The sequence below is a fragment of the Pseudopodoces humilis genome, chromosome 23 (genome assembly GCF_049639895.1).
Source record: "Pseudopodoces humilis isolate 2021_Gansu_Grassland_sample_001 chromosome 23, ASM4963989v1, whole genome shotgun sequence".
Classification (NCBI taxonomy): domain Eukaryota; kingdom Metazoa; phylum Chordata; class Aves; order Passeriformes; family Paridae; genus Pseudopodoces; species Pseudopodoces humilis.
This window is the reverse complement of record NC_142222.1, coordinates 4,273,095-4,291,910: the sequence shown is the minus strand read 5'-3', so window position 1 is coordinate 4,291,910 and position 18,816 is coordinate 4,273,095. Positions and strand designations below refer to the sequence as shown.

General features: G+C 59.5%; 2 protein-coding genes across 18 annotated transcripts in view; one reads left to right on the top strand and one right to left on the bottom strand.

Annotated features, from left to right (window-relative positions):
- Nucleotides 1-327: 327 nt before the first annotated feature.
- PIPOX (pipecolic acid and sarcosine oxidase) lies at nt 328-3,462 on the top strand. The gene is made up of 8 exons (XM_005525938.3): nt 328-482; nt 761-909; nt 1,296-1,497; nt 1,681-1,863; nt 2,209-2,361; nt 2,429-2,587; nt 2,701-2,776; nt 2,872-3,462. The coding sequence occupies exons 1-8, from the start codon at nt 357-359 to the stop codon at nt 3,000-3,002; spliced, it is 1,179 nt and encodes a 392-aa protein (XP_005525995.2). The 5' UTR covers nt 328-356; the 3' UTR covers nt 3,003-3,462.
- A 511-nt stretch (nt 3,463-3,973) lies between these two features.
- Nucleotides 3,974-18,816, bottom strand: part of MYO18A (myosin XVIIIA) — a 31,834-nt gene continuing 16,991 nt past the window's right edge. For 12 of the 17 annotated variants that reach the window (XM_088066312.1, XM_088066298.1, XM_088066299.1 and 9 more), the window contains 24 exons: nt 18,298-18,407; nt 18,144-18,209; nt 17,775-17,903; nt 17,178-17,321; nt 16,096-16,185; nt 15,891-16,010; nt 15,703-15,814; nt 15,473-15,600; nt 15,212-15,366; nt 13,985-14,108; nt 13,708-13,908; nt 13,302-13,412; nt 12,880-12,984; nt 12,622-12,768; nt 12,418-12,531; nt 12,159-12,275; nt 11,973-12,056; nt 11,616-11,753; nt 10,755-10,940; nt 10,533-10,672; nt 9,437-9,481; nt 7,804-7,926; nt 5,715-6,890; nt 4,472-4,609 (listed from right to left, as the gene is read on the bottom strand). In XM_088066312.1, coding sequence (XP_087922438.1) covers nt 5,723-6,890; nt 7,804-7,926; nt 9,437-9,481; nt 10,533-10,672; nt 10,755-10,940; nt 11,616-11,753; nt 11,973-12,056; nt 12,159-12,275; nt 12,418-12,531; nt 12,622-12,768; nt 12,880-12,984; nt 13,302-13,412; nt 13,708-13,908; nt 13,985-14,108; nt 15,212-15,366; nt 15,473-15,600; nt 15,703-15,814; nt 15,891-16,010; nt 16,096-16,185; nt 17,178-17,321; nt 17,775-17,903; nt 18,144-18,209; nt 18,298-18,407 — 3,857 coding nt within the window. In that variant the 3' untranslated portion in view covers nt 4,472-4,609; nt 5,715-5,722. Of the gene's footprint in view, nt 4,610-5,714; nt 6,891-7,803; nt 7,927-9,436; nt 9,482-10,532; nt 10,673-10,754; nt 10,941-11,615; nt 11,754-11,972; nt 12,057-12,158; nt 12,276-12,417; nt 12,532-12,621; nt 12,769-12,879; nt 12,985-13,301; nt 13,413-13,707; nt 13,909-13,984; nt 14,109-15,211; nt 15,367-15,472; nt 15,601-15,702; nt 15,815-15,890; nt 16,011-16,095; nt 16,186-17,177; nt 17,322-17,774; nt 17,904-18,143; nt 18,210-18,297; nt 18,408-18,816 lie in introns of all 17 variants that reach the window. The other 5 variants (XM_088066300.1, XM_088066313.1, XM_088066306.1 and 2 more) reach the window with 3 other exon arrangements.

The following is an 18,816-nucleotide window of genomic DNA, read 5'->3' as shown; positions in this document are numbered from 1 at the left end:
CACGAATGGAAGCCTTGTGTCCCACCATAGCTGGAACCAGTGGAAAGGGGGATTTATTGGAAGTAGTTTTCCTTCACATATATGCCACCCAAGCACTCTGAGCAGCTGAGCTGCCCACCCTGGTGGCACCAGGTGTTGGTGGGGGAATGAGAATGTGCCCGGCCAGCCCCAAGGGGTAGGAAGATACCTAGGTAGGTAGCCAGGCCTCTGTGTGCCCCTGGGTCCCCTGGTTGGTGACAGAGCTGGAAGGTGGCCAAGGCTCCACCACCCGCTTGGCTTGGCTGGACTCTGCCCTGTTCCTCCCTTTGGCTCACCTCCCGGCGGCCACAGAGACAGAAACAGGGACGAGGGCGAACATGGCTGCCCCAAGCCAGCCCCAGAAGTCCACCTACGATGTCATTGTCATTGGGGCCGGCATCCAGGGCTCTTTCACTGCCTACCACCTGGCCCAGCGCCACAAGGACACTCTGCTGCTGGAGCAGGTATGGTGACCCCATTCTGCCATGTCCTCATTCCCAGCAGGCTGGGGTGGGTGCCTGCAGACCTGGCTGCCCTCCACCGCGGCACAGAGCAGAGCTGTTCAGGCACTGCAGTTCCCAGTGCCAGAACCCCCTGTCCCCAGCGTTTCCTGCTGTTTCCCGGTGCCGTGGTTGACAGCACAGGCTGTGTCCCACGGTGCCCTCTGCCGCACCGTGCTGGTGCACATGGCCTTGAGGGTGGCGATGTCTGTGGTCACCCCTATGTCCTCTCTGCCCCACAGTTCCTCCTGCCCCACTCTCGGGGCAGCTCGCATGGGCAGAGCCGCATCATCCGCAGCGCCTACCCCCAGCAGTATTACTCCCGCATGATGCCCGAAAGCTTCCGCCTCTGGCAGCAGCTGGAGGCCGAGACCGGCACCACCCTCTACAGGTGATGGGGACAGGGGCACAGGCACCCTCCCCTCCCCCCGGGACTGGAGTCCGTGACCTTTGGGTGGGATGCGGCTTCCTTGGCAGGCAGCTGCCAATTCCTGATAATTTATGGGGCCCCATGAAGGAAATGTCATTAAGGAAATGAAGATTTAAATGATCCTCCGGTGCTGGGGTCAGGGCCGATGGCGCTTGCTGTATTTAGCGGGCAGAGTGTGTCAGTGTCCGGACCCTCCCATGCATCTCACTCTGCCCTTGTCACCCACATCCCAGCACCAGGGTGCTGCACATCCCAAGTATCACTGGTGTCACCGTGCCTCAGTTTCCCCCAGGGGCAAAACAAACATGGGGAAAGCAGGGCAAGCTGTTGTGACTGGTGGGATGCAGGCAGACAGGACTGGTGCTGCTGGGGCCGGCGGGAGATCCCAAGCTGGAGGCCTGCAGGAGGAGCCTTGGTGTTGACGAGGTCCTGGACGCCGCGGCGCTGGCCCAGCGCTTCCCTGGCTTCCAGCTGCAAGCTGGCCAGGTGGCCGTGCTGGACAGCACCGCCGGGGTGCTCTTCGCTGACCGGGCTCTGCGGGCAGCGCAGGTAAGTGTTGCTGAGGGGATGGAATGCTTTGGGATGGGATGGGATGGGATGGGATGGGATGGGATGGGATGGGATGGGATGGGATGGGATGGGATGGGATGGGATGGGATGGGATGGGATGGGATGGGATGGGATGGGATGGGAGTCCCTTGGCAGCCACCTCCTATCACCCTCCCCACGCAGGAGGTCTTTTGCCAACGTGGGGGCACCCTGCGGGATGGGGAGAAGGTGCTGCACATCAAACCTGGGGCCATGGTCACTGTCACCACCACTGCTGGGGTGTACCAAGCCCCCCGGCTCATCATCACGGCTGGAGCCTGGACTGGTGCATTCGTGGAACAACTGGGTCTCTGCCTGCCGCTGCAGGTAAGGGTTGGTGGCACAGGGGGCACAATCGTGGCCAGAGCTAATGTCGCCCTAAGAATCAGGCCTTTTGATACTGCTTTCACAATTTCTAGCCACTTTCCCAAGAAAGTAACTATAAACATAGGTGTTTATACATTCCATTAAAGATAGGTCTTTTGATGGATGTCTCTCATGGCCAGTGAGTCTGGGAAAGTGGTAACCTGACTATCCAATCCCTGGTCATTGTTGAAAACCTATAAATACTGAAAGAACAAATAAACTTCCTTCTTCTTTCACAACACCTCGAGCTGCATCCATGTGAATCATATCGTGTCCGACAGTGACAAGCTAACGCTGTGATTCCAGCCCCTGCGCATCGATGTCTGCTACTGGAGGGAGAAGCAGCCTGGGAGCACTGGCTTGAGTGATGTCAGTCCCTGCTTCTTGACCCTGGGACTGAGCCAAGTCCCCCACGGTATCTATGGGCTGCCCTCCATTGAGTACCCAGGTCTGATGAAGGTGAGCAGGGCACAGCTGAAGGTGGGGGGATACCCTAACCAGCCCACCCTGACCAGTTATCTTCCAGGTGTGCTGCCACCACGGCAGCCCCACTGACCCAGAGAAGCGGGATCAGGCCTCCTCGAGTGCTCCCTGCCCTGACATCGCCATCCTGAGCAGCTTCATCAGCAGCTATCTGCCCAGGCTGGAGACCCAGCCAGCAGTGATGGAGACCTGCCTCTACACGGTGAGACCCTCCCCAGGGCACAGATCCAAACATCCAGGGTCCTGAGCCTTCCCCTACCCCAAGGTGGACCCCTTCTCCACCATGTCTCCTCATTTCACACCCTGGCTCCCCAGAACTCTCCAGATGAAGATTTCATCCTGGACCGGCACCCCAAGTTCAGCAACATCGTCATTGGCGCCGGCTTCTCAGGTAGGCGAGGGCAGCCACCCCCCCAACTCAGCACCCCAGAGCTGCCTGGGGTCACGGGGGTGGTTGTGTCCCCACCTTCCCTCTCCTTCCCACAGGCCATGGGTTCAAGCTGGCACCAGTGGTGGGGAAGTTGCTGTGTGAGCTGAGCCTGGGTGAGGAGCCATCCTATGACATGGCCCACTTTGCCATCACTCGTTTCCCCGGCGTGCTTGGGGCTGCACAGTAGGGGTGGGGCTCCAGACGTGCCCCCACGGCATTGCACTGGCCTGCAGCTGTGTCCCTGCATCCCGGTGTCCTCACACCCAGTACACCTCCATCCCTATGTATCTCCATCTCTCTGAACCCTGGGGAACTCCTAACATGCTGCATTCCTGCATGCACACCCCAGACACCCTGCATCCTCACATCCCCACGCTCCACCCTTCCAGCACCTCTGCATCCTTGCTTTCCCACACCCCTGCACCCTGGTACCTTGCCTCCCCACGCCCCAGCACCCCCATGCCATGCAGTGCCAAGCCATCTCTACCAAGCACCCACTCCTGGGGAACAAATTAAGAAGCTTTGTCACCCTCATGAAGATGGAGCTGGAGCAGCGCGGAGAGACACACTCGCTTAGGAGTCAAGTTAAATGTTTTAATGTTAAATGTGCCATTTTATTATCATTAGATCGCTCCCACTTAATGAAAGCGCATTAGCACAGCGTGGCTTTATGGCAGCAAGCACCGAGCTTGGCCTGTGTGCTTCCAAGAGATGGTGGGGAAAGGGAAACAACCTGCCAAGGAGTGAGGGGTGTCCCCAGGGTGCAGGGTGTCCCCGGGGCCAGGTGCAGCGCACAGCACGTGGCACGGGGACAGCACACGGCCAGGGCCAAAGCTGAGCCGTGCAGGCAGCCAGCAATGCACATCATCATCTCCTCCGTGTTAATTATTTAATGCCAGCAGGCAGAGGCTCTGTCCCGCTGCTCATCTGCATATTTATGAAGATTGATAAATGATTCAGCACTGGCACCCACGAGGGCTTTCCCCCCCTACCTCCCCTCCCCAGCACCCATGGGTGCAGCAGGTTCAAGGAAGAGGGCAGACTTGGCCTTTCCATGAAGCCCTGCATCCTTGCTGGGGCTGGATACATTTCACCGTGCAAACACCTCCCCAAAAGAGGGAGACCCCCCCAGGCACAAGGAGCAGGCAGCAGCCAGTATCACCAGCCAGAAATGATGTTTATTTTCATACTGAAAGTAAAGGGGGGTGGGGGAAGATGCACAGCTGGGCTAGTGCAAAACAGCCAGGCAGAGGTGAGGGGCTGGGGTGGTGACAAAAACCTGGTGGGCACGTGGGACCCTGTCCCCATGTCCCCTTCCTGGCTGCCAGGCGGCTGCTCCCCAGGGCCCGGCCAGCGAGAGACATCTTTGGCTCAACTAAAAGGGGTGTAAGAGGACGGCAGGGCGCCGAACGGGGGGGGGTTTAAGTTATAAAACAAGGAGCCAGCAGGCACTGAGGAATAAATCCCGGGTGCCGGAGCAGCCGACTCCGCCACCAAGGACAGACAGGAGGTGGAGGGTGGGGGTGCAGCCAGCGAGCCGGCCGGGCTGCTTCTCCCATGGCTGGAGCCGGGGTGTGTCCCCCCACCCCGCGCAGAAGGAATACCGGCTGCCCGGAGCTGAGCGTTCCCGGGGCGGTGGGAAGTGGTGCTGGGGGCTAGGCGGGGGTCTCGGCAGCCCTGCTCTCCGCCTCGCTGGCACTGGGGGAGCTGCGGGAGGAGCGACGTGTGCTGTCCCCGGCGTCCTGCTCATCGTCCCATCTGTCGTAGGTGAAGGTGTGCCGGGAGCTCGTGGGGCTGTGGGAGAGAGTGGGGTTAGAGGGGGTGACAAGGGGCTCCATGTCCCCAGCATGGCTTGGCTGCTGAGCACAACTCCCCTCCGGCTGCAGCTGGAGCTGCGGTGAGCCAGCACGCTGGCAACCAGCTGGATGGAGCCCTGACTGCCTCCTTTTTTTATTCTTTCTGAGATATTTGGGACATGCCTCACTGCAAACAACTCCTCGCTGTGCTGAGCTAGCCCCTGCTCTGCAGTGGGGCCGAGCTGTGCCTGCCCAGGAAATGGCTCACGGCTCTGGATGCCAACACCAGTGTTCCCAGACACCCTGAGGGTCCTGGTTGTACCCGAGCCCAAGGCTGGGTGCTGGGGGTGTTGCTCCCTGGCACCCCAAGATGTCTTCCCTTCCTGTGGGTCAGGCAGGCCAAGGTGACCACATTTCCAAAAGGCTTCTTTTCCCTTCCCCCAGCCATTCTCCTATTCAAGCCATCAGAAAGGCCAAAGCCCGCTCTGAAATCACTGCCAACGAGCCCAAACACACCCTCTCTGCATCAAACAGCATGCAGAGCTCCAGAGTCCTGCAGGCTGATGCCATTCACACCCCGAATTTCTGTCACAGGTACTCAACAGGGCACAGGGACACTCTGAGCTCCAGCAGCCCAATCTGGGTCCCCCCACTCCGGGTGCTGTCTCCCCTCATGCTCACACACTGCAGTGGGTGCGTGTTAGTACCCATCCCACTCTCCTCTGCTCCTGGGGGCTGCACTGCCCATCAAACCCTTAAAAATTTCCTGAAGGAATAAATCCAGATGTGTCCTGGCCGATGGCTGGGGAGCCAGGAGGGGATTAGCACTCCCTGGCGTCCCGCAGCTGCTAATCCTGCACACGCTGCAGCACGGGCAGCTGCCGGTCCTGCTGAGGACATTCCGGGGATCTCCCCACGGATGGAGATGCGCTGAGCACGCCTTGCAGCACCCCAAAGCAGGGCTGCTGCAGGCACACACAGAGGGCTGCCCCATGCCGGGGTGCCCCATGCCGGCGGAGAACTGCAGGAGTCAGGAGAGGGTTAGGGCGAGCAGTTAGTGGCACACGGGGAGGTTCATGCTGCACGGCACACACCGCTCCCACCTCCTGCCTCAGTCGCTCTCGGGACGGTACAGGTACTTCATCATCAGGTTGTCCACCTGCTTCTTCCGCTGCTTCTCCTCCTTCTTGTCCCGAGCAGGACGTGTCGGCTCCTCGCTCCCCGCCCCTCTCGGGCCCTTCTTGACGCTGGAGGTGCTGCGGTAGGAGCTGGTGGAGCCGGAGGAGGACTCGGAGGAGGAACTGGACTCGGATGATGATTGCTGCTTCTTCTTCTTCTTCTTGGATTTCTTCCTCCTCTTCTTGGCATGCTTCTTGGAGCTCTTCTTCTTCCTCTCCTCCTCTTCCTCTGAGGAGCCCGAGTTGCTGCGGCACCGGCAGCTGTGCCGGGAGAAGTCGAGGGCGGATGCGGAGCGGCGCAGGCTGCCGGAGGGGCGGTCAGCGGCGCCCAGAGGGGCCGCACTCCGGACACTCCGGACACTCCTGACACTCCGGCCATCGTCCCCCGAGTCGGCCTCGGGGCTGGAGTAGCCCCCGGCCTGCAGCGGGCGGTAGCTCAGCACCTCCTGGATGGCGGCTTCCAGGTCGGGGTCGAGGTAGGAGCGGTGCCGCACGGGACGGGGGTCCCCAGGACCCTCCTCCTCGGACGCTGCGCTGCGGGGCCGTGGGGGCACAGAGAAGCTGCGCCCCAGGAGGGGCTGCCCGCGGGACTTCTCGTCCGCCTCATCCAGGCGGCTTCGGGCCAGGGAGAGCCGCGACTCAGGGCGGTCCTCGGCCCCCCCGCGCCGGCTCCGCAAGCTGCCGGGGCTGGAGAGGGCGAAGCTCAGCACCGAGCACCCCTCATCCCCATCATCGCCGTCCTCCAGCCCGCGCCAGGAGGCGGAGGAGACGCGGCTCACTGGGGCGGAGGCGACAGAGGCTTTCTCTACGTCGGTGGTCGAGAGGGACCAGCGCTTGTCCAGCCCTTGGCGAGCCCGGCCGCTGGCGTCGGCGAAGGCGCGGGTGATGACGGCCGCCCGGTCCTGGGGCTCGCCGCCGCGGGCCGCCCTGCGCGGAGGGCGCTCGGGGGAAGGCGGCCGCTCGCCCAGGGCGCTGAACAGCGTCTGCTCATCCCCGCGGCCGCCTATGGAGTCCTTGAGGCCCGGCCGCTTCCTGTAGCTGAGGGAGCTCAACACCGACACCGGCCGCTCCTCGGGCTCGGGGCCGTCCGGAGGGGCTGACCTGCACCGCGGCACCGCGGCCCCGCACGCACCGGGAGACAAGAGAGACACGGAGGTGAGCGGGCGAAGGAGGGGCCGGGAGAGGCGGCCTCGGCAATGTGCGTCAGCGGGAAATGGCATCGTGGAAAAAATGTCATGTAAATGTGGGAATTGTTCTAGCCCAGCACTTTGATTCCCCTTTAAAGTGTTACCTTCAATTTATTTCATTGTCGGCTACCTGGAGCCGCTGTGTTTGATTCCCGACTTCAGAAAAGGTGGAATTATCTCCAATAACAAAATGTTTTACATCTGCACCGCTGAATAAATTAAACCAATTAACAGAAACCAGCTCAGATCTTTCCCCCCTGCTCGGCAGAGGGAGGGAGTCCCCTGGGACTCCTGGAGCCCTGCTAGGAAATTGGGTTTGGATAAAAGCAATCTGCACTCAGGCAAGTGTTTTCCAAGGGGAAGGGGAGCGGGGCTGTGTGCCCCTGCCCCATGCCGTGGGTGCACCTGGGCATGGCCCCCGCCTCTGCCAACATTTTCTGAGAGGTGTGGGGAGGGATGGGGTAGGGCTACAGAGAAGAGCAGGATGGAGCAGGGAATCAATCCTGGAGTGATGGAATGCTGCACAGAGCTAAAGCCCAGCACTGCAAGCCCTGGGGAGGCAGATGGGGTAGAGGCTGTGGATGCCTCGTATGCCTTCAGGGTGGGATGAGGGAAGGGGGACCAGGGAGGCTCCCTTGGGTAGGGGACACATGTCGCCAGTGGAGACAGAGCTGCTTAACCCTTCCTTGGCCATCCACACAAGCACCAGGTGGAAACACATCACCAAACGCCACATCCCGTGGGCAGTCACGAACCCTGTCCATGTCCCAGCACAGCTCAGCCCATCCTCTGCCCACCAGCCCTGTGCCCGCCAGCCCTGCACCCACCTGCTGCCCTTCAGGCTGCCATCATCTGAGAGCGCTTTGGAGGAGCCTTTGTTCTTGGAGAGCCAAGACTTCACCCCATCCACACGCTCCTCCAGCTCTGAGTCCACATCTGAGTCACCATCGCTGCCAGAGGTGCGGGTGAGGGTAGAAGAAAGCAAGAGGTCAGCAAGGGGCAAGTGAGTTTTTGGGTGCTCAAGAGATGGAAGTGCACTGGAAGTCACTGAACCTCTCCAGTACTCACTGCCTGTGTACCCTGACATGGGTGAAACCCCTTCCTATGGTTCTTCCTCATCTGTGGGACATAATCTGCACACATGGTTCAACCTGCAAGCCAAGGGCTCCCTGAAGCACCCCCAAACCACCCCTGTGGCTGCCCAAGGGGCTCCTGCACCTTCTGCCCAACATCTCCCTGTCACTGCATGGCTCCAGAGCTGGAGACAGCAAGGCCTGGCTTTGGGGCAGCAGGCAGGGCACAGCTCCAGAAACACGGGAGATTTCCAGCTCCAGGACTGGGAAGGAAATAAGTGGGTTCATTTTGTAGGCCACCATCGAGTGCAGACTTACAGCGAGGAAGAGCAATGCTGATGGCCCCGGGTAAACAGGAGTTTAGCAGGCGGAACAGAAACGACTCCCGCACGGCGGGCGCAGGAGCACACTGGGCAGATTTACAGCCCTGCCATGCCCGAGAGCCCCTGATTTACGTCCCAGCGTAAAAAAAGCCCTATCTGGCTTAAACCGTCTAATTTATAACGGCCGCTCGTAACCATATTGATTGCCTTTAGAAAGAAGGTGCTGTCTGCATTGCAAAATCCATTCCTCCACGCTAAAAGCATCCCTGAATAAATCTCTCTTAATACCTCACTGCTTACTGCTTTCATTAGGGCTATGGTAGCACCCTTGGGATCTATACGGAAATTGAAGCAGTGTGGTCCCCTCTTGCCACCCTGCTCCCACCAGGCCACTCCAAGGAAAGGATGGGATGTATCACAGGATCTTAAATGGCCTTTTATCCACCTGGTTTGGGGCTTATTCCCTGCCTGGGAACGAAGGCAAACAGCACAAGGGACAGGCTGGGATAGACCCTGTATATGAATCCTTCTCTTTTTAAATTCAGAGCAATGAGCTCCTCTCCATCCTGTGCATCTCCCTCCTCTGCAAAATATCTCAGGAACACTGGGCTTGGGGGGAAAAAAATTCACCAACAAAAAAACCACAGAATGACACCAAAAAAACCCCAACAAGCCCTGAAAACAAGTTCTGGGGGTAGCTAAGGTTTTCTGATCAATGGAATTAAGCTCCACATCAAACACAGTTTATGTCCAGGCAAACATGCCATTAGTTTAAGCAGGACCCGGGTTGCAGGAGCGACCATGGACAGGGGTATTAATTAGTGGCAGCAGGGCTCCACTGCTGCCCCATGCTGACACATTTGTCATCAGCCACGGCAGAGCATCACCCCCCACCCCATCCCAGGGGCTCATCCCGTCCCCATGCGTGGGATGTGGTTATGTGCCGTGCTGTGCCGCGCCGTGGGTGCTGTTAGGGCATGCAGAGTTGGGCCAGTGGCATGCGGGACCCCGGCCCCTGGGGGTGAGGTGGGGGTTAGGGGAGGAAGGAAAGAGATGCTCCTCACAGTTTACTCTTTCTTTTCTGATACTTTGCCACCATGTCCTGCAAACTGGGAGGGGTTGGAGGGGGCAGGGGGGGAGAAACACAACAGAAAAGAAATCAAATGAAAGGAAAATGAAAAAAAATAAAAATACTAAGTGGGCAGGAAACAGATGTGGGCAAATTAAATTATGGGGAAGGGTCAGGGGAGGGAGGTGAGGCTGCCCTGTGCCCCTGGAGTGGGACTGCATCCAGCTGGATCCCAGCATCCCAGGTTGGGTGCTGGAGTGTATCCAAAGAAAGGCAACAGAGCTGGGGAAGGGTCTGATGAAGAGCAACTGAGGGAACTGGGGGGGCTCAGCCTGGAGAAAAGGAGGATCGGGAGGAACTTTTTCACTCCCTACAACTTCCTGAAAGGAGGTTGTAGCCAGGGGAGTCAGGTACTGCTCCCAAGGAACAAGCAACAAGACAAGAGGACACAGTCTCAAGTTGTACCATGGGAAGTTTGGCTTGGGTATTAAGGAAAATTTCTTCACCAAAAGGGTGGTCAGGCATTTTAACAGGGAAGTGGTGGAGTCATTCCCTGGAAACAATAAAAAAATGTGTGGATGTGGCACTTGGAGACATGATCTAGTGCTAACATGGCAGTGCTGGGTTAATGGCTTGAGTCGATTATCTCAGAGGTCTTTCCCAACCTAAACAATTGGATGATTCTATAATTCTATCCTGGGCTGGGCTGGATCCCAGCAATCCCAAACCTCCTGCCAGCTTGTGCTGCCCTGGCTCCTGGGGCTCCCTGGGCTGTTTCCAGCCAGCTGGCAGGATTCTGGATGCATTTCATGCACCTCCATAAGTGGTTGAAACTCATGGGGGCTGATGGTGGACGGAGGGATGGATGCACAGATGCACGGACCGATGCCTGTGTGCACAGGTGCCTGATGCACAGATGGACAGACACGAATGCATGGACAGATGCACGTGTGCACAATGCATGGACGGATGCACAGACAGCATCCTGCCAGGGCCAGGCAGAGCCAAGGGGTCTCCATGGCATTTCTGAAGTGGCGAGGGTAAGCGGTGACCCCCAGGGATGCGTGGGAGCCGGTCCCAGCTGCCCTCACCTGTTGATGAGGTCCTCATTGCTGTCACTCTCCATCTCATCCTCGATGGCTGCCTGCAGGTCCCCGATGCGCTTGAAGGCCAGCTTCAGGTCTGACTGCAGGCTCTGGTTGGCAGCTTCCAGGCTCTCCAGGTCCATCTCCTGCAGGGAGGGAGTGGTATGAGCCACATTCCTTAGGGAACACCCCCTTGTCCCCTGCCTGGCCCTACCATGGGTGCCTCACCAGCTCGTGCTTCTTGCGGCTGGCTTCTGCCTCCTTCTTGGCCAGCTCGCCCATCTCCTCCTTGACATCGCGGAGCTGCCGTTGCAGCCGCTTGTTCTGCTCCTTCTCCCGGTTCTCGGCGGCCGCGCGTTGATCCCGCTCCTCCGTCAGCTTCTCCATGTTCTCCTTCAGCCGCGTGGCCAGGCTCTGCCAAGCAGCGGGGTCACCCCAAACACCCCCACGGACCTCTCACCCTGCAGGTCCACCCTCACCCCGACACCCACCAGGGGATGATGCGAGGATGGATTCCACTCCCATCAATTCACACAAGGAGATGGAGGAGAAACCACCCCCTCCCAGGGCCAGGGAATGGGCAGAACAACAGCAAGGGCTTTGTTGAATTGGAAAAATAGATTTAACTGTGTGTGAAGTAATTAAAACATGTAACGTAGGGAAAAAATAGCTCCCGTTCTTCCCCAGCCACTGAGCCAGCCGCTGCATATTTATGGCCCCGGCAGAGAGAGTGGGGAAGGAAATAATAGCTTGGAAAATATGAAGAGGAGAGCTAAGCTGCCGCGCTCCCTGGCAGAGCTGCGGAGGCAGAATATAAAACAGGCTGCATTCGCAGGACTGGGGAGTCTATAATTTCCCTAAGTCGATGCAGGGAAAGAGCAGCACTTCGCCGAGCTGGGCGGTGGATTACTGTTATCAGTGCTTGCAGGGAGCCTTCCCTGTGGAGACAGGGGTGGGCTGCCAGAGGGGGAGGGCTGCAGCGTGGGGGGTCCTGGGGAGGGGAGGTGCTCAGCAGACCCTCAGGAAGCTTTGTTATGGTCCTGTTGCACCTCTGTCCCAGCTGGAGCAGAGGGAGAGCCCCATGACTACCTCCAGGCGCTTGACTTGCGTCCTTTCGAACTCCAGCCTGGTCTCCAGCTCGCGGATTTTGGCCTCCTGCCGGCTCACCAGCGACTTGTCCACCATGGATTGCTCCAGGAATTCTAGCTGGCTCTGCAGACCTTGCAGCTGCGGGAGAGGGCACAGCCTCAGCCTCAACCACAATCACCCTGCCCCCCTGCCATGCTGTCCTGGAGGAGAGCTGCTGGCCATGCTGCTCCCATCCCGATGGAGAGCTTCCCACTGGACTGCTCTGCACCCCCACAGTGCAGAGGGCCCCACATGGTGTGGGCAGCAGGTCTCTGGGTGCTCCTCATTGCCCTAGCTTCACTCAGGGTGCATCCTCACCTTCTCCTGCAGCTCCTGCTTCTCCTTGCTGACCTCCTCCAGCTGTGCCTGGAGGTCATTCATCTGTGCCAGGTCCCGGGATGCCTGCAGGACACACCAGGGCCATCAGTGGGGATCCCACTGTGCTGGCTCCAAGAGAGACATCTTGAGTGGGTGGAGTGATTGCAGCTGCTGCTTCCCCTTCACCTGGGCCACAGCTGCCTTGTGCTTCTTCATCAGCTCATTCATGTCCTCCTGATCCTCCTCCAGCCGGCTCTGCACCTCATTCTTTTCCCTCTGCAGACGGCTCAGCTGCTCCTCCAGCTGCAGGGAGCCACACATGTCTCTCAGCGCATCCCAAGAATGGGGCACTCACCCCCCAAACCCACTCCAAACAGCATGGGGCCACCCTGGTGCAAATGGGGCATGGCCCCACCATGGTTCATCACAACTACAACCCACTCACCGCTGCCTTGGCCTTGGCAAGGTCATCGATCTGCAGGTGGAGGTCCTCGATCTCCACTTCCATGGATTTGCGGGCCTTGACAGCGGCTGCACAGGTGAACTCCGACTCTTCCAGCTGCAGGGATATATTTCAGTGCCTGGCCAGGGAACAGGGACACCCTGTGTCCCTCAATGCCTGCAGTATGAGGAGTATCTAGATGCACACCTGATTCTTGAGCTGGGTGATCTCCCTCTTGCTGGGTGCGTTGTTTTTCAGGTGGTCCAGCATGATCTGAGCATCAGCCAGCAGCGCCTTCGTTCTCTTCAGGTCCCGGCGCAGGCGCTTTTCTGTCTCAAAGTCCCGCTGGTTGGCCTGTGGCAGGGGAAACTTCGCCATGGTTCCATGCCAGAGGGGTGTCCTCCCCACCATGGCCACCTCAAGGTCCCCAAGGCAAGGCAGGTGCCCAGCTGCCCTTCAACCCACCTGCTCACTGACAGCAGATAACTTGCTTTCCAGCTCCCGCTTCTCTCTCAGCACCTTCTGCTTGTCCTCATACTCCTCCTCCAGCTGCACCTCCATCTGCTTCAGCTGGGGACAGCCAGGGGGCAGCTGGTCAGGGTGGCGGGGAGGGGTCATGACCCCCCTCCTCACGTGTCCCCTGGGGACACTGGGTGACCCCACGAGCTGGGTGTTTGCACAACCAGAGGCACAGAGCCTGGCATGCACTGGCCTGGGCAGCAGAAGAACTGGTCGGACCCGCTGGGCCGGTGTAGCTGGGCTGTGGTTGGCTGCATGGGAGCTGGGTGCTGCGTGACGGTGCCCGGCTGGCAGCTCCCAGCACCCGGCCAGGGCATGGGGATGCATCCCAGGCCCTCCTGGGCAAAGGGGCCACAGCAGAGCCCTACCTTCTTCTGGCATGACTGCCGGATCTCCTCCACCTCCTCATCACGGCTCTCCACCTCCTTGGCGTGGGTCTGCCGCAGCCTCTCCATCTCCATCTCCAGCCGCAGCTTCGCCTGCAAATGGTGGGGATGTGGTTAGAGCAAAGGGGATGTGGGTACCCCTCCATGGCACTCTCCAGTCACCACTCACCCTGAAAACCCCCCGTTCTGAGGCCAGCTGGGCTGCCCGCCCCATGGTGACCTGCTGGGCCATGGCACGGAGGGCCGGGAGCCGTGTCGGCCACGGTGATGCCGGGCCTGACGCTGGGCTCAGGGCGACCGCCTCCTCTTCCCAGGCAAGCCTGGCCCAGGTAATAACAGCCCTGCATGAAACCACCCCACCCAGAAACCTCGCCCCTCCCTGCTGTACCTGCTCCAGCATCTGGATGGTTCCAGCCTGCTCATCCAGTTCCTCCTCCTGGTCTTTGACCTTCGCTTCCAGGTCCCTCAGCTGTTTCTTCACCTTGGCCAGGGAGGCTTCATCCTTTGACTCCTGGGAGGAGATGTCCTGCAGCTCTGCCTCCAGCGCCTCTGCCTTCTGTGTCAGCCCTGCGATGTCCGAGTCCTTGTCCTGCAAGAGACGGGGTCACTGTCAGCCCGAGGCACCCAGTGGTTGGGAGGCTGGGGAAGGTCTGGGGGCCACTCACCTCCAGCAGCTGCTTGAGGCCAAAGACCTCAGCCACCAGCACATCCTTCTCTCGGCTCAGCTTCTCCCGCTGCAAGCGTTCCCGCTGTGCCTCCTCATGTGCCTGTGAGAGCTCACTGTCAAACCTGCATGGGGAGAGTGGGGTGAGCACTCAGCACCCCAGGGACTGATCCTCTGCCCTATGCCAGGGGCACTGCACCCCGCATCCCCTTCCCTCAGCAGCAAGCACTGGGAAGGGCAGTGTGCTGCTGGGTTCTTGTGTGAAACACACTGGTGATGAGTCTTTAATTGCCAGCACGGTGGCACGAGTCACTCAGACTCTCCTTGTGACACCTTCACTCCCTGCTAATGGGGAGTGCAGCACCGACCCCAGCAGCACCTCAGCCATTCTCCAGGACCAGCATGGAACTGTGGCTGCCAATGGCAGGGGCTTGGCTACCCCAAGGGCACACCAAACCCACCAAGGAGGACATGGAGGGGTCTCTAGGAGAGATGGGCTTTTGTGGCACCTTGGCTCCCACAGCTGCATCCCAGTGCTGGGATTCCACGTGACATGGCACCAGTCCCATCCCCAAAGGGGACACACAACCCCCTGGAGCCCCTGTTGAAGGAGTGCTCAGTACAGCCTGTAGCCAAGCAGCACCATGGCAGTCTCTCCCAGTGCCCCTGGGATGGGATCAGCCGGGTTTGCTCTGAAATCACTGCCTTTGGGGCTTGGAAAACAACCCTGTGCTTGAGTTTGTGACCTGCATTAAACACCTCGGCAGCTAATCCTCATTTTTCCTTGTGCTGGGTAATAAACAGCTGCATTAGCATAGACTCCAATCCGCGGAAATTGAAATTAATTAGATTGGATTCTCTCGCTGTATTTGTGTGTGTGATCATTACCATAATGAGATGAAAGCGTCCCTGCTGCTTAATAACGTTAGCAAACTTTGGGGCTGGGAGAGGGGACGGGATGGCAGCGTGTGCTGAGTGGAGATACAGGGCACTTAGCAACCTCCACCATGGAGCATGACCCCACATGGCATCACTAAGCTCTGGGCCCCCCAAAAGGGCATGGGGATCCCCCTCCACAACAAACACATCCAACTCAGGCAGCCCCATCCCGCTGGAGACACTTCAGCCAAGTAGGAGCTGGTGAGGTGCCCAAATCCCTGCTAAAATGGTAATGCCACTTTGCCAGAGGCGTGCCGTGTTCCCCTCGCAGTCAGCACATGGTCCCCACCTCCGTTGCTTCTTCTCCAGGTCATGGTTGCGTCCCTGCTGTCCCTCAAGGTGCAGCTTGGTGTCCTGCAGCTCAGCAGCCAGGCGCTGACACTTCTTCTTCAGCTGCTGCAGTGCCCGCTGGCTCTCCTCGCTGTCCGCCTGCAGGTCTGCCAGCTGCAGACAGGGGCAGGCAGTGAGGGCTCTGGGATGCCACCATGTCCCTGCTGTCCTAGCCATGCTGAGAGGACCAGGGAGTCCCCAGAGCTGAGCCCTCACTCACCTTGCGCTCCAGCTGCCTCTTGCCCTGCTGCTCCACCTCCAGCTTGTCCTCCAGCTCCTGCTGCAGCCGTTTCTTGGTGAAGTCAATCTCCCGCACTGCCCGCTCGTATTTCAGCCGCCATTCGCCACCTGTGTGTGGAAATGTGGTCACCAAGGGGCTGTGGGGGTGGCACAGGGAGAATGGGACACTGCAGGGTGTGCCAGCAGCCAGCACTGGAGGCAGGACAGTACCTGAATCATCATCGTCAAGCTCCCCGTTGAGCTCGGCTGCCCGGATGAGCCGAGCCTCCATCACTTCCATCTCCATCGACTCCATCTGCTTCTTCAGGGCATCGTACTTGGCCTGGGAGGGGACGTGGCTGTGGTGAGTGCTTGAAGGGGACACGAGACACTGCGAGGCCAGGAAGAGGCACATTTACCTGCAGGTCCTTCATCTCCTTCTCAGCCCGCAGCCTCTCAGCTGTCTCAGCGTCCAGCAGCTGGGAGGCAGACTCGCCAGTGTTCCGCTCGTCCGTCAGCTCCGATGTCAGTTCTGTGATCTGGGGGTGGGAGGGACAATAGGACCATGGACTGGGCCAGGCTGGCACGGCACCGTACCCCATCCCAGCAGCGGCAAAGACCTACCCTGCTCTCCAGGCGGTCGCTGTTGAGCCGCAGCTCGTTACGCTCCTTCTCCACCTTCTCGAGTTTGCTCTTCAGCTGCTGGATCTCTTCCTGCAACAGAGCGGGTGGTGAGGGAGGGGGCAGGCGCAGGGAAGAGGCTGGCGGGTAGGAGGCTGGCAGCTCTCTGCCCCTCCCCAGCACCCCCCAGCGCAGGATGGGCAGGGTGGGGGCTCCCCGGGGCTCCTCTCCCTTGCCAAGGGCTGGGCAGGGACTTTCCCCAACCCGCTCCGCTGTCGTGAGCACTTCAACCCCATAAATGGTGTCAAAATACCAGGCAGTCCCAGAAAAGCTGCAGAGGGGTACCCACATCCCCTGGGAGAGGAGGTGGGAGCAAATCTACCATCAGCAGCTTGCTGAAGGATTTGGGTGCACCCATCCCAGGTGGGGAGGGAGGGGGCCCACCAGGATGCTCAGGGACCACCAGCCAGTGCTGTGGAAGCATGTCTGGCTGCTGACATCTTCCTCCCTCTTCCTCCGGTCCCAGCATAGGCTGGGGGGGTAGCAGGGGGGCCCAAGTGCTCCTGCCCAGGTACCCCCACCCAGGTGCCTGTCCCCAGCAGGTCAGGGTGAAAGCTGAGCCAGGCAGCAGCTCCGTGCTCAGCGGGTGCACCAGTGTCTGGTTGCCAGTGCGAATGGAGCCCCCGCATTTGCCTCTCGGCACACGGTTTCATTTCCATTCTCCACGCTTGTAATTGGGCTCAAGCAACAGCCAGCTCTTGACATGCTGATTCACAAATTAGGGAGCAATTCGAGCCTGGCGCTGACGGGGCTCAGGCAGACGTGGTCCTGTGTCCCACCCCGTCATGAGTTCCTGCATCCCAACCCACTGTGGGATCCAGTATCCCAACATACCACAGGATACTACATCCCACCCTTCCCTGGGTTTTGCTTCCCACCCCACTGCAGGGTCTTGCATCCCACCCCACCATTACCTTCTGCATGTGACCCCACCATGGGGGTCCTGCATCCCACCCCACTGCAGGGCCCTATCCAAGAGTAAGGCTCCCCCAAGCCCTCCAGCATGCTCCAGCACGGATACCCACGTCTTTGCCACGAATCTGGTCCTCGGTGAGCTGCACCTCGATGAGGGGTCGCACTGTGGTGAAGAGCTTCCACCAGGGCCAATCCTTCACCCCTTTGTTCTTCTTGATGTTCTTCTGCACGCACCGGATGGCCAAATCCTGGATCTGTGCAGGGCACGGGGTCAGCACGGGGTGTGGGGTCAGCACGGGGCCACCAGCAGGGCAAAGCAAAGTGTACGGGTGCTCAGCATCCCTGCCAGCACCCCAGCATGCTTCCCTTCGTTAGCACTTGGGCTAATTGCACCAGCAAATCTGCTGTTTGATCCTCTCCAGCCCCTCTAAATGCTAATCCCGGGAAGGTGAGGCGCTGTAAAATGCCTATTTTACACCTTCTCTAATGATAAAAGTAGGAGCTGAAGTGCGGCTTCATCCTTCCACGGCGATGCCCAGCAGCCTCCCTGCCGGTTCCCCCTGGCCCCCCGGTTCCCCCTGGCCCCCCACAGCTCCGGGGGAGGCGGGAGGAGGAGGTGCTGGCCCAGGAGGCGCAGAAAGGCTGCACTGCCCATTTTAGGCGAAATTGTGCAGCAGAGCAGGGAGGGGAGAGTCGCTGGGACGAACCTTTCTCTTCTTGAAGTGCTGCCGTGCCAGGAAGCCCCTGCACGCCGCTTGGAAAAGGGTGATGTTCCTGCTGGTCTGTGTGTCCCGCTGCTCCTCCAGCCTGGCCAGTGATCCAGCCCGGAAAAACACCTGTGGGAGGGAAGCAGGACAGCGATGGGTACCTGCATCCCTCCAGCTACGTCGTGCCACCCTCCCGCTGGTGGGGATGTGTCTCTCCCCTCTGCAGCCACTGGTCCTGTCCCACCATGGGGTTTTATTCCCCAGGCAGGAGGAATGCTGTGGGTGGGAGCAAACAGTGCTGCCCTTTTGCTGTCCCACCGTGCCATGACGCACAGCTCTGCCCACACCCACTGGTGTCAGGCACCATACCCGGCTCAAGCCCATGTGGTAGCTGCTCTTCTCCAGGTCCAGCGATTCCAGGAGCTCCTCCACTGCCTGCAGGGAGGGAAAGGTGTCAGGGCCAGGCACTTTGAAGTGCAGGACACTCTGGACTGCAGCAGTGACTCTGACATGGGGCACGTACCCGTTTCTCATCTACCACAATGTAGTTGCGCCCATGCTTTTTGGTCAGGTGTGGGGCCAGGACATCAAAGCGCCGCCTGAACTCCGCAAACACCATGTGGTCGGGGTAACCTGGGGAAGCAAGGGAGAGTGGGGCTGTGTGGATGCCCAGGGAATGGCCAGGGACAGCCCCACGTGCCCTGACACGCTGGGGCTCGTGTTTTGGGAAAGCTGACAGGGTCAGCCCATGTGACACAAGCTCCCCATGGGGTCAGGCATAGCTGGAATGCCCTCGGCCTCCCCGGGAGGTTTTCCTTGGCTGCATCCTCCAGCAATTTTGGCTGGGATCTGAGAAAAAAGCGGCCAGATCCCTCCTCAGGGGGAGAGCAGCGACACGTGTTGCCTGTGCAAGTCCTGATCTGGCTCCACTCTGAGCCACAGCCAACTCCAGCACTGAGCCTCCATATCTTAATTAACAATGAGGTATTGATGGGGACATTGACCCCGGCACGGTCTGTGGGTCACAGCCATCGATGCAGGA